The sequence below is a fragment of the Uloborus diversus genome, chromosome 4 (genome assembly GCF_026930045.1).
Source record: "Uloborus diversus isolate 005 chromosome 4, Udiv.v.3.1, whole genome shotgun sequence".
NCBI classification, from domain to species: Eukaryota; Metazoa; Arthropoda; class Arachnida; order Araneae; family Uloboridae; genus Uloborus; species Uloborus diversus.
In genome coordinates this window covers 120,830,837-120,845,685 of record NC_072734.1, presented here as the reverse complement: position 1 = coordinate 120,845,685, position 14,849 = coordinate 120,830,837, and the positions used below count along the sequence as shown (strand labels likewise).

Here is a 14,849-nt window from a genome sequence, read left to right as displayed (position 1 = left end):
TTACTCCCTTGATACCGGCTTCCTCTCTTAAGGTCAATTCAAAAAGGACAGCATGAAAACACACATTAACGACACACAAAAAGTAAAGCATGGACTTATGCATCACAGGAAAAGGACAAAAACATGAGAGTGGAAGGGGGGCAATAAAAATGTTGCTAAAAAAAATCCTGCCCCCTCCCCCCCCCCCCCAGGAACTCAGTCCTAAATCCGCCTATGCTCTCATTTCTGTCCGAAATGCCAGAATGAGTTTGCAGGGTGGTAGGAAAGACAACATTGTAGCTCAAAGGACTGGAAGTGGTTATCTTGTCGAATGAAATACGATACATCTTGTTTTTCAATGAGGGGAAACGTTGAATGTGGTAAGAATGCCACATTTTATTTTTTCACACCATGTACGGGTCTGATGAGAAAGTCATGATGTGAATCACAATCTGCTGATATGGAAGAGGTGACCTGATGTTTCTAGAGACGCAAGAAGCTCTTAAAATTGGTTCAATGTACATCAATCTGACTTCTAGCACCTTTCTAGCTGCCCAGCAAAAGGACGAACCTTAACGCAATAGAAAAATGTTTGGGACATGTAAAATAGTGCGTCCGACAACTATCTCTTTTTCTAGCTAATTTGGGGGATTAAAATTTGCTTCGTCAATCCATGGCATTCTCTGAACATATATGCATTCAAAAAGCTTATAGAATGCCTTCATGAATTGAACTGATATACGTAAAAATTGAGGTTCAATAAAATATTTGTACGATGTGTGAATTCTTTTCCATTCAAGCGTTGCTTCGGCATCTGTTTCATGAAATATTGAAATAATGTGTCAGAAAAAGTTCGGCTCAAAGAAAAATTGCAAAGAACACTCTCTCCCTCAAATTATTATTATTAGTAGTATTGTTATTATTATTATTGTTATTATTATAGTTTTAAACGACTTAAATATCCATATATTAATAATGCTAATTGGTGCTGCAATTATAGCTTACCCTAAAATAAAATTTTAATCAACTTTTATAAAGTTCAATGTTTAGCATTCTCCCTTGAAAAGGATTACGTTACTCTATTGGTACGCACTCTCCCCCCCCCCCCCCCGTTACTCATTGTGGGACAATATCCTCATACTGCTTTTACGCTTTTAGGGACAACCAAAAATAAAGGAGTTTCAAGTAATGCACGGTTTTTACATAAGCAAGAGAGTGTGGTTCCGTTTCGTTAGAACGATAACACTTATTCTCTTTGGAGGAATGAGGAAAAATACACATGCGAGTCTTTCTACCGATAATGCCTTCATTTTTACTGAAATAATTTCGTCAAAAATTATCAAGTTTTGGTTAACGCACCAGTGCCAGTCAAGTATACAGTTTTAGACAGTCATAAGTTTGGATTTGAATAATATGAATTTTTGACGGGTAAAACTGATGTTGCTGCGACCCATGAATAGGGTGCAACCATCTAGAGTTATCAGCGTGAATTTTATGACTCAGTTGGTCTTTTCAAGATATTGGTGAAAGGTTATGAACTGCCATCACGAGGTCTGTCGGTGTTTCATGTTCATTTGAATTTAATTACGATTTAGATCTAAAGATAAAAAAAACTTTTGCCCATTTTCAAGAGAAAAATGGGTATTCTGTTCATTACTCATCCTTTCCTCATCCTATCTCTTACTGAGTATCATCAGAATTTTCAGATTCTGTTACTAGGGGGGGGGGGGTCGGACCTTATTTTCAAAATTAAGTAAATAAAAATAGAATTAACTAATTCGGAGGATCCAGAAGCAGCCAAACGTTAGATAAGATGTAGTCGCTTGAGAGAAAAATAGTTTTAAAAGTCTAAATTCATTATAAGACTCAGAAAATTGAGTTAACCTGAGAGCGATGTCTTAAGCATGTCTGTTACTGATGCCGTTACCCCACTGGCATATTAACATTTTTATTTTATAAGAGTAAATTAAGAGAAATTTTCTCACCACCATACACCTTGATTCGATGCAGTTGAGGTCAGCTTCTTCGTTATCTAGGGCAACGGATACAGTAGTATTTCCTGGTATGGGCGCTGAAAAAAAGGAAAACACTTTTCTTATAATGTAATCTTCGTAGAAGAAGATACGATGAATAAGTAACTTATTGCTTTCTCGTCTTTACTAGTTAGAAAAAAACATTGTTAATTGGACTTTTTTAACTGGAAAATGTTTGTGGTATACTTTAAAGGAGAGTAAGATGACGAATCGGATAAGGTGACGAATTTAACGTAATTCTATCATCGATACTAACATCTGTCCTAGTACTTTTTGATACTTAGGTGTACGTTCACTGCAAAGGATGTCAGAATGGATAGTTTTGCGAGTCGTAACCAGCAAGATAATTTTTTCTTGCCCGCGAATGTAATTTTTTGACTTTACTACGCAAGGAATTACTCAACGACAGTAAGTTATTATTTTCTTCCATTAATTTTTCGTAAAATACAAGTTGTAATGCAAAAACCTTACGTGATGCAGGATGTTTACGATACAGTACAGTAGTGAAAAACAAACTCAAAAAAAAAAAAAAAAAAAAACGGCAGAATATGGTAAGACAACAAATGACTGAACGGGAAAGATGATGAATGAATTGCTTGTTTATCGTCTTATCCGACAATTTTTGGGTACCTTTTCTCTTCAATTAAAATTCTAGACATAAACATTTATGCATATAAAGATTTTCAAGTTTCGTATACTGCTGATGCTGTTGAAACCAAAGAAAAAAGTAAGCCCAAGCCTTTAATTCTCTTATTTTCTCCAAATTCCCACCAAATCTAATTAAGTCAGCAAAGACGAACTCTATAGCCTATCAACTTCTCGAATCTTCTCTCACTGCCATCAGTTTCCTTCTTGACACTTTCCCCGCAGCTGTCATCCTGCTCAACTTCAGATGATCTGCAAGAAAGCCACCAGGATACAAAAGATGAAGCTGCCTCCTTACCGCTGTTCTCTAGATCCAATTAGGTCAAAAAACCCTGTTTGTAAAAACCTGCCAAATTCTTAACTGGTCTTCCACACCATCAACTTCCATAACTCTTTCTCCGTAGCTCCTCATTTATTTGCTCACCATTTTCACATTTTCAGATGACTGTCCAGAAAACAAATAGGAAACAAAGGTGGAACTTCTTTCATACCACATTTTAAGACATCCGACCCTTTCATCAGATGTTTTTTCATCCATAAGCTCACTCCTTTTTCGTTGAAAGAGGGATTCACTGTAAAACCGAAACACATGTATGTTGTAATCTGATTTTTTTCAATTAAACGTTGTTGTTTCTTGTTTTATTTTTTTTGCACAAAGATATTCATTCACCTTTAATCCGTATGTGCTTACGTACTGTATATATATATATACGTTTTAACATGCAAGATCTTTTTTTTTTCGCAACCGTTAGTCCTAGATGAAAACTTCCAATTGCAGAAATGTTCAAAATCAGATGCAGAGTTAAAATAATGAAAGTGCGAAGCAAAAATAAAAGTGAGTCAAAAAATACAAAATTTAACTTTTTATACGAACTTTAAGTACCCTGTGACTAATATTTAGAGAGAGATTTTCCATTGAAAACTATTGCTGAGACAAAAACTTTACATTTGTGCGACCAAAACTCAAGGAGATACTGCGGTTTAAAGTTTTAAGGGACCATACAGAAGATGAGATTAGAACTTATCGCCCTATGAGAAGAATGAGAGGTCGTCATAGTAAGAAAAGCAAAGTATTTATATTTTTCTAGCTATTCAAAAATAAATGCAGGTGTTATGCCGTGATACGCAAAAACACACTACGAAATCTCGAACACTTTGAAAAACCATTCTATGCACACATATAATTTTAAACACTTGCTAACAGCTACAGTTTCCCCCAAAAAGTGTTACAGTGAAACCTCTGTATAGCGATACTGTCTATAACGATAACCTGTCTATAACAATTTTTTGGCAACAGCAAAATGTCAGCATGAATAATCAAACTGTTATAACGATAACCTGTCTATTACGATATTTTTTTTAGGTCCCAACAGTATCGTTGTAGACAGGTTTTACAGTATTGACGACGAGTGAAAAGTAGTGTAAGTCACAAAACGCTGTGTTTCATATCTCGGTGAATATTGGTTGTACTAAATTTCAAACTTTTTTGTTGGAACTACTTTTTAACAGAGAATTTTTCCCTAAACATAAGTTCAGGGACCAGGAGCCCGTACAAAAAGTTAAATTTTGTATTTTTTGACTTATTTTTATTTTTACTTCAAACTTTCAATATCTTGTTTCTGCATATGATTTTGAACGTTGTTCCAACTGGAACTATACATCTAGGACTAACGGTTGCGAAAATAAATGTCTTGCAAGTTAAAACGGAATACTCTGTGTGTGTATATATATATATATATATATATATATATATATATATATATATATATATATATATATACAGGGTGTTCCGTTTTAACCTGCAAGACATCTATTTTCGCAACCATTAGTCCTAGATGCATACTTCGAATTGCAAAAACGTTCAAAATCAGATGCAAGTTTAAGATCTTGAAAGTTTGAAGCAAAAATAAAAAAAAAATGAGTCAAACAATACAAAATTCAACTTTTTATGCGGGACCTAGGACCCCCTCTTTATGTTCAAGGAAATAATCTCCATTGAAAAAATAATTCCAACACAAAACGGTTGACATTAGTACGACCAATATTCACCGAAATATGAAACGCAGTGCTTTGTGACTTAACCGTTTTACACTCAATGTTAATAACACCTTTTCGGGGAAAATATAGCCGTTAACAAGGGTTTAAAATTATATGTGTGCATAGAGTTTGGTTCTTCAAATTGATTGAAGTTTTGTAATGTGTTTTTGCGTATCATGGCATAAAATTTGCATTTATTTTTGAATAGCAATGAAAAATATAAATGTTTCGTTTTTTACTTCGACAACCTATCATTCCTTTGAGAGGGCGATAAATTCCGATCTCATCTTCTATATGGTCCCTTAAAATTGTGAACTCTAATATCTCCCTGAGTTTTGGCCGCACAACTGTCTTTTTTTTTTTTTTTTGCAATACCTTTCAATGGAGATTATTTCCCTAAGTATAAGTTAAGGGCCCTAGGACTCGTATTAAAAATTAGATTTTATATTTTTTGATTCATTTTTATTTTTGCTTCAAACTTTCAATACCTTAACCCTGCATCTGATTTTGAACAATTTTGCAATTGAAAATATGCATCTAGGACTAACGGTTCGAAAATAAAGGTCTTGCATATTAAAATGGAACACCCTGTGTGTGTGTGTATGTGTGTGCGTATATATATATATATATATATATATATATATATATATATATATATATATATATATATATATATATATATATATATATATATATATATATATATATATATATATATATATATATATATATATATATATATATATATATTTATTTATTTATTTATTTATTTATGTATTTATTTATTTATTTATATGTATGTATTATGAATCAGAGAGTAATGCTGTATAAACCTGCTCCCTCACGTTACGCTACTGCAACACTGCACAAAACACTAGGCTTGAGAGATGATTTTACAAAATCTTTTATTTTAATAATGGGGTAAGATATTTCTTCTTCCTGATTCCCCAAAAATGAACATGGAGCAACACTTTTGAATTAAATTGCGATCAGGGGCGGCTCGTCGCTATGGGCAGGGTGGGCCCGGCCCACCCAAAAAATTGTAATTGATAAAATACATTATTAACAAAAATATCGTTTTGTGTTTCAGTTAAAAAAAGTAAAAAGTAAGGCGCACAACAGATTTCAAACATCTAGCCCACCCCCCTCTCCGCATATCTCTAAACATAACCAGAAAGTTTTTAAATCCCATTAATTTTAGCGCTGTGCACAGTTTTGGGAGCTGCGGGCTCGCGTGAAGCTGCCCCCGAAACTAAGAGTCACGCCTCTGCCCTTAGCCAATCGCAATGACTGAATCAGAAAGCGAAAAACGGCGGGTGATAACACCCGAAGGAAATCATTGCAACTCAAGGGTGGGCAAAATTCGCCGAGCCCAAACGAAATCGTAGTTGTCTATAGCGGTTTGGAGGGAAGAGTGGAGGTCAGCGGAGAAGAGTCTAGAAACGTCGCTCACTAGAATAACATGTAAAAGGGCAGAAAATCGGCTGCCCATGCCCATATGTCAGGGAAAACCTTTTATCATACCGTTCCGCTTCTGTTTTTTTCTTTTTTTTTTATATTAATTTTTTCCTCTTCAACAGCTATTACTATATATATATATATATATATATATATATATATATATATATATATATATATATATATATATATATATATATATATATATATATATATATATATATATATATATATATATATATATATAAGGCATGGAGATTGCCGGTTTCATGAGATTCCGTACATTTGTTTTACAACGCATGCATAATTTTTTTAGTTATTTGTTTGTTTTTGGAGTTAGAGATGCTTATTCTCAAAATTTCTGTGTACGGACTTTCTTTTCGAATAGTAGAGCAGCCCGGTGTCTGACGCACCGGCGAAAAAAAAAAAAAAAAGGCTGATCCTCAGATTTTTTTGGTCGTCCACGCAAAAAATAAAAAAATAGGAGAAGAAAGGAAACTCCATATTACCTAATGATAATATTATCCAACACTTGATCTTTTACGTCAGTTTTAAGATTAATTTTCGTAATTTTCTATGATTTCTCAGTAGCTTTTTTAAAAATTGTGTCCATTTTTTTGACCATAGTTACTTCTTGTCTTAATATTTAAATACTTGTGTAGCTGTTATTTAATAGAGTTTTATTTATATATTTACTTATTCATTTATTATTATTTTTACTTTGTAAAAAAGGAAGGGGGAAAAAACTTCAGCCGTTCGTATTTTTTTTTTTCATTAGTTTTTAATGGTTCGCGAACATTTTTTTTTTACAAGTTAACAAGAAAACAGTACAAGTCCGCGTGAATTTTTTTGAAAATCTTTTTCAGGCCCGCATGTCAAAAAAGGTCGAGAGACACTGTAGAAATTACATTACTCTTTTTCATCAGATCGCAGTTCTATTGGTACGTACCTTAGCTTTTTTTTCTATCATATAGGATAGGTATAGTTTTGACATTAATTAAAATATTTAAGATCCTTTCAAGCTAATGTGCCTATAACTAGTCGATTAAATATTTTGTTAAGGGTATATGTGTGACCGTAATTAATTTTTCAACCACTCTTACTCAAAATTATTATTTAATAATGATGATAAAACATAAGTTAAATTTGAAAGTCGATTAGTAAAAAATGCAGCAATAGAAATATTATGTTTATTTCTTTTATTTCATTTACTTATTTTTGTTGTTGTTCAGACGGACCTTTTAGATGCTATTTGTCAGTTATCCATGTTTTAATTTTAAAGTTGCTTGAATTGTTATGTCAAGATGCGTATACTGTAATTAAAGTATTTTTTTTTTTTTTTAATATTGTTGAATACCTTTTTATGCCTGTCCTGAAAATAATTTAATTCACCAAGCAAAACCATTTTTCACGGGGGTGTTTTTAGTGGTAAGGGGTCTTTCTCTTTTTGAGAGTCTGGTTCCTTAATGTTTCACGGTGTGCCACCCCTCTTGGAGGGAGGGGAATGGCACAGTTGATGAGATTAATATTTTTATTACAACATATTATTATTATTACTGCTGTTAATATTATTATCAATTCGATCGCTTAAAGGAAGCCGAGTGTTTCATTTAAAATATGCAGGGTGTTCCGTTTTAACCAATAAGACCTTCATTTTCGCAACTGTTTGTTCAAGGTGCATACTTCCAATTGCAGAAATGTTCAAAATCAGATGCTGAGTTAAGATACTAAAAGTTTAAAGCGAAAAAAAAAAAGAGTCAAAAACTAAAAATAACTTTTTATTCTGACCCTAGGTCTCCTAACTTACATTTAGGGAAATAATCTCAATTGAAATATATTACTAACAGAAACAATTTGACATTTATGCGAGCAAAACTCAAGGAGATATTCGAGTTTAAAGTTTTAAGGGACCAGATAGAAATGAGATAGGAACTTATCGTCCTTTCAGAAGAATGATAGGTTGTCAAAGTTAAAAAAACAAAGTATTTATGTTTTTTAATGCTATTCAAAAACAAATGCAAATTTTATGCTGTGATACGCGAAAACACTACAAAACATTAATCAATTTGAAAAACCAGATTTGCACACAAAAATTTTAAGCCTTTTTAAACTGCTATATTTTCCCTCAAAAGGTGTTATTGACAGTGAGTGTGAAGTGGTGTAAGTCACGAAACGCTGCGTTTCATATCTGGGTGAACATTGGTCGTACTAATGTCAAACTTTTTGTGTTGGAATTACATTTTAATGGTGATGACTTCCCTGAATATAAGTTGGAGAACCTAGGGCCCGTATAAAAAAATTGAATTTTGTATCATTTGACTCATTCTTATTTTTGCTTCAAACTTTCAATTCCTTAACCTTGCACTTGATTTTGAACATTTTTGCAATTAGAAGTATGCATCTTGGACAAACAGTTGCAAAAAAGAAGGTCTTGTTGGTTAAAACGAAACACCCTGTATAATCTATGTACACACAAACCTGTTTTTGTGCGGTCTTTCTTTTTGTACAATTTTTTTGTGTGATTTCTTTTTCCCGCGATATATGAAAATTTCAATCAGATTGGGACTCAATTGACGAAATTATTTATGAAACAGATAAAATGTTTTTTAAAATGAACGAAGTTATCTTTAAAACGAACAATTTGTTTTTATGAGGTTCTTATCCACCGCACAAAAACAGGTTTGGGAGTATTAAATCAAGTGGTATAATTTTGTAGGGCTATCTGAAGTTTGTATTAACTGATTTAAGTATCATTTTATGTTCCTCAGCATTAGTTTACCAACCATTGTTTTCATCATTTTATCTGTGTAAACATATAATATAAGGGTCATTCTCCAGAAAACGTAACTTTTGAACGCAAAATATTTTTCAATTTCGAAACCTTTTGTTTTCTTTTTTTTTTTCATTCTTACAAGAAAGTTACCTTCTAGAAATAACCATAAACAATGGCCCAGCTAAGTTCCAATTATTTTACTCATAAATAACAAAAATAAAAATCATAAATTTTCATATTATGACATACTATGTATATGTTCACGTTACACAAATTGTACTTAGTAGATTACTGGGAGTATACCCTCAGGAAAATTGATGGGAACATCACTGCTTTTAAATAAACAAGTTATTAAGCAACAAAAACAGTCACACAAGGTGTATGACACGCCACGAAGGTTGTGAACCAAAAATTTTCTTAAAAAAGAAAATTAAAAAATTGTTGTCAGGTTTAAATAGATATATTTTTGATGACATTAAAAATCATCGTTAAATGAATTGTTCCCTAAAGTTTTTACTGTAAAAGCCGTGTGACAGAAAAGTTACACTTTTTGAAGAATGACCCATAAACATAACTGCGGGCCCACCCACTAAATTAAGGCACGAGCCGCCACTGATTGCGATACTATTAGCTAGATTTTTTTTTAATCAACATTTTTTAACTTTGAACTAAAACGGGAAAGAAGAGTTAAGAGGAGGAAAACAACGTCCCTTTGAAGTTTTTTTTTTTACCTTAAAATGTCGAAGATTTTACCCTCTGTGGACCACTTGGGTTGTAAGAAAAATCGTTGTATAGTAGTTAGCGGGTTTTAAGCTTCAAACCGGGAAGGGGAAATGATGAATGATGACTTTTTGTGCAGCGAACGGAAGATAACATTCGTGAGGTAAATGGATGATGGACGATAGAGTGTCAATGTAGTAAACATATGCCGCTTCAACGCAACATTTAAGAGGTAACTTTAAGCAACTAAGTAAATATTAACGTTGAACAAAGTTGAATCAATACCTTTGTGCTTGAAAAGCAAAATAAGAATAACAACGTTTAATTGCCCAAAATTGCAGATTGTGGTTTACCCGTTTTTCGTGGTTGCAAAGAAACTCTTTTTCTATGCAAAATAAGTGAGCTTATGGATGTTCAATAGCCTCACGACTGGCCAAATGTGGATGTATTAGTTAATAAAAGTAGAGACAAGAGCGCTTTACGGAACTTCGTTCGCATATAAAAATTAATAACACTAGATACTAGCACCACTACGGGGGTGGACGGAAGGGTGTTACGTCCCGGGGGACAACCATCAGGGGAGGGTCTTACATCCGAAATGGATTTACGAGTTTATAAAAATTATGTAAATACTTTAATTCTGAAATATCCCCACAATATATTTTTAATTATATTTAATTTATCACATTTCAACAAAAATAGAGCACCATTGCGAGAAGGAGGTGCTTACATATGCGTTTAGAACAATTTTTTTCATAAAATACGTTTGTTATTTATTCCTGTCTTTTAATTTAAACTTTCGTTGTACCACAGGAAAAAAAATTAGTTCTCTCCGAAACTTGTACGAAATTCATATCCTTTCATAAAACAGATTTAATGTTTTTTTTCCCTCGGGAGGAGGGACTATAACACAAATTCCTTTTCTCGCCCCGGGTGACACCCCTGCTGGGAATGCCGCTGCGCCAGAGTAAGCTCTCACTGACTCAATAAAAGTTAACCTAAAAAAAGTTCATTTTGTCAAAATGTTTTTAGTAAAATAGGTTTTTTTTCCGACGTATACCGCGACAACAACTATACCTTCAATTAATATTGTTACAAATTTTGCAAATAATAATAATTTTTGTGATTAACAGCGCCTGGATTTCGTCGCCCTCACATCTGCGTTGGAGCTTCGCTTCGGTGAGAAGTACCAGAAAGATTTCAGCCGACTCCAGTTGAAGTCCCGTTTCCAGAAAACCGGGGAAACCCTGCAAGAGCTAGCGGCGGACGTTGAGAGACTGTCTCATCTTGCTTTTTGCGACTGTCCTGCGGATGTTCGAGACAACCTGGCACTCAACTACTACATCGACGGGGTTCGAGATCCGGAAATCCAGAAAGCTCTACGGATGGCGGATGTTAAAGACCTGAATTCTGCTGTTGTGTATGTGATGAAGTTGGAGGCCGCCCAACAAGCAACCCGAAAGGATCGCCATTCAATCCGCGGCGTGAAAACTGATGAGCCAGATCCGGTTTCTTCAAGCTTTGCTGAACTTGAAAAGCAAATAAAAGAAATTGCAGGAACCCTCAAAAGGATTTCGGCTCCCAAAAACCAAAATCGACAACTACTTAAGTGCTGGAAATGTGGCGGCGAGGGTCACTTACGAAGAAACTGAAGTTCGCCAAGAAACCAGAGGGAAGAGCACCTCTCCCTCTTAGGTCCAGGAAAACTAAGCCATAGCAATCTCGCGGGGCGGAGGTCGCAAATTGGAGTGAGGCCCATCTTAAATTTTTCCAGATTTAATCGACGAGTGGCGGCAGTAATGGACAGTTTGTTTACGCATATGTAAACGGGTTTCCCTGCGAACTGTTTATTGACACTGGAGCCAATGTTACAATCATTAGAACAGGTGTGGCTCGTCAATTTGGACTCAACATTCTATGGACGCCGTCCTGCGTTACCCTCCAAACTGTGACAGGTGACAAGATCGAGATTGAAGGTAAAGTAAACTTAGAAATTGTATTTGGAAATGCCACTTACCATCATACGGCATTCGTTGCTAATATCACGGACCCCTTCATTCTCGGATTGGACTTTTTAAAGAAGTATGACTTCAACCTCGACTTCAAGACTAATGAGCTCTACTCGACGAGAGAAGACATAGCCGTTTTCCCTCTCAGAAAGTGATGTAAAGTCCGCTTATCAAATAATAACCCGAACAGATTTATCGATTCCCTCAAGGTCAGAATCATTGATACCTGGCTCCATTGAAGAAAACAACAGCTTTAGATTTGGCCTCATTGAATACCCTAACCTAAACAATAACCTAAAAGGAGTGCTGGTAGCATCTACGCTTGTGAACCTTTCTAAGGATGTAATTCCTGTGAGAGTCGCCAACGTAGGTGAAAGGACAAGGAATATTCGAAAAGGTGAAGTGTTGGCAACTTGTACTCCAGTAAACTGCATCATTAGAAGAATCAATTCCCCCGAGACTGTGTCTTCTGAGTCCTTGACATCGAAGTTGATTGGGAGTGCGCCGTTATTGAAAGATCAAAGAACTGCTGCGGAACAATTGGTGGACGACTTCAAGCATCTGTTTTCATCTACATCGGAGGATGTGGGCCGGACGAATTTAACGCAGCATAGGATCTACACTGGAGAACACCCCCTATCAAACAGCATCCAAGACGACTACCGTTCGCCAAGAAGGAAGAGGTTGAGACCCTCCAGAAAGAGATGCAGGAGAATGATGTCATCGAACCCTCGTCCAGTCCTTGGGCCTCTCCCATCGTCTTGGTCCGAAAAAAAGATGGCTTCTCTAGATTTTGTGTCGTTTACCGATGGCTGAATGAAATCACCAAGTTAGACAGTTACCCTCTTCCACGGATACCTTGGACACTCTTTCCGGACACAAGTGGCTTTCGACCCTGGACTTAAAGAGCGGCTACTGGCAGGTTGAGATACACCCTGATGACCGAGAGAAGACAGCGTTTACAACTGGACAAGGCTTATGGCAGTTTAAAGTGATGCCCTTTGGCCTCTGCAATGCACCAGCTACGTTCGAGCGTCTTATGGAGACAGTGTTAAGAGGACTCTCTTACGAATCCTGTCTGGTCTATTTAGACGATATCATCATCGTGGGACGCAGCTTCGAAGAACATCTGGCTAATCTTAGGAAAGTGCTGCAACGCTTAAGGAAACCAATCTGAAGTTAAGCCCGTCCAAATGTAATTTGTTCCGCCGGGAAGTGAACTATCTTGGTCACATCATCTCTTCTGAAGCTGTACAAACCGATCCAGAAAAGATATCTGCGGTCAAGAGTTGGAGTCGTCCCGAAAACATACATCAGCTGCGAAGTTTCCTGGGGCTCTGCACGTACTACAGGAAGTTTGTGAAGGTTTTTTCCAACATTGCACGACCTTTGCATAAGCTGACGGAGAGCAAGCAAAAGTTTGAATGGTCCAAGGAATGCGAAGATGCATTTCTACGACTGAAGGAGGCTTTAACATCAACGCCTACTCTCTCATATCCTCAGCCTGGAAAATCCTTCATCCTAGACACTGATGCGAGCCACGAGGGCATCGGAGCTGTTTTATCCCAAGAAATTGAGGGCAATGAAAATGTCATCGCTTACTGGAGCAAATGCTTATCAAAGTCGGAGCGAAGTTACTGCGTCACCAAAAAGAAGTTACTGGCCATAGTGAAAGCTGTAGAACACTTCCATCATTACCTACGGCCGAAAGTTTCTGCTTCGGACAGATCATGCCTCGTTAACTTGGCTTTTGAACTTCAAAAATCCAGAAGGCCAGATAGCCAGGTGGATACAGCGGCTACGGAAATATGACATGGAGATCAAGCACCGAAAAGGGTTGTCTCACGGTAACGCAGACGCTTTATCAAGGAGAACCTGTCCTGAGAACAGCCACTATTGTTCCCGAATCGAAAAACAGTATGGAACGACTAGCCCTACTGCCTACCAGGTGAAAGTGACTTCAACATCATCAGAACCTGATCCATGGAGTTACGATCAGATTCGAAAAGATCAACTTGAAGACCCCGACATAAAACCAATTTTGGAGTTCATGGAAAGTGATAGTCGGCGACCTAGCTGGCAGGACGTTTCCATCTTTAGTCCTGATACAAAAAGATACTGGGATTTATGGAACTCATTCCATTTACGGAACGGCGTACTGTACCGAAAATGGGAATCTGATGACGGCAAAACATCTAGGTGGCAGTTACTACTTTCCCGATCAAGGATTTCAGATGTTCTGAAAGAAATACGTAGTAGTGCGACTGGAGGACATTTTGGCGTCTTGAAAACCCTCAATAAAGTTCGGGAGCGCTTCTTCTGGAGCAAGGCGAAGGATGACGTGGAGAAGTGGTGCCATTCTTGTGACGTCTGTGCTGCTCGTAAAGGACCGAAGAAAAGAAGCAGAGGGAAGTTACATCTGTACAACGTTGGAGCTCCTTTCGAACGAATTGGGATCGACATCCTGGGTCTCTACCAAAAACTGCTGATGGGAACAAATACATTCTTGTTTCCATCGACTATTTCACCAAATGGCCCTAAGCATATCCCATTCCAGATCAAGAAGCTACCACCGTGGCTGAGATTCTAGTCCAACATTGGATCTCGAGATATGGAACACCTTTGCAGATTCATTCCGATCAAGGGAGGAATTTCATCTCTGCTGTGTTTAAGGGCCTATGTCAAATTCTCGGAATTACTAGGACAACACCACTACACCCACAATCGGACGGCATGGTGGAGAGATTTAACCGCACAATCCTGAATAATCTCTCGCTTATGGTCTCCAGAAATCAACAGGATTGTTACAAGAAGCTACCTTTGTTCCTGCTGGCCTACCGCAGTGCTGTCCACGAGACTACCGGATTTGCCCCATCTCAGATGCTCTTCGGACGAGAGCTTCGGCTACCTTGTGATCTCGTCTTCGGTCGTCCTCTGGATGCGCCTTCATCGCCTGAGGTAGTAAATCCTGGATCTCCAGGTCCGGTTTCAAGACGTTCATAACTTCGCACGTGAGCGATCAACATCGCGGCGGAGAAGATGAAGACCCGATACGACACAAGGTCTACAGGACATATATTCAACGAAGGCGACAAGGTTTGGTTATGGAATCCCATCCGACGGAAAGGTCTTTCACCCAAATTGCAGTCGTATTGGGATGGACCCTACAAAGTCCTTAATTGATTTTAATTTTTT

General features: G+C 36.7%; 1 protein-coding gene across 1 annotated transcript in view; it reads right to left on the bottom strand.

Moving 5' to 3' along the window:
* Nucleotides 1-14,849, bottom strand: part of LOC129220802 (GTP-binding protein REM 1-like) — a 91,680-nt gene that overhangs the window by 59,113 nt on the left and 17,718 nt on the right. Inside the window, exon 2 of the mRNA XM_054855232.1 lies at nt 2,813-2,964. Within this exon, the coding sequence (XP_054711207.1) occupies nt 2,813-2,964 (152 nt within the window). The remainder of the gene's footprint in view (nt 1-2,812; nt 2,965-14,849) is intronic.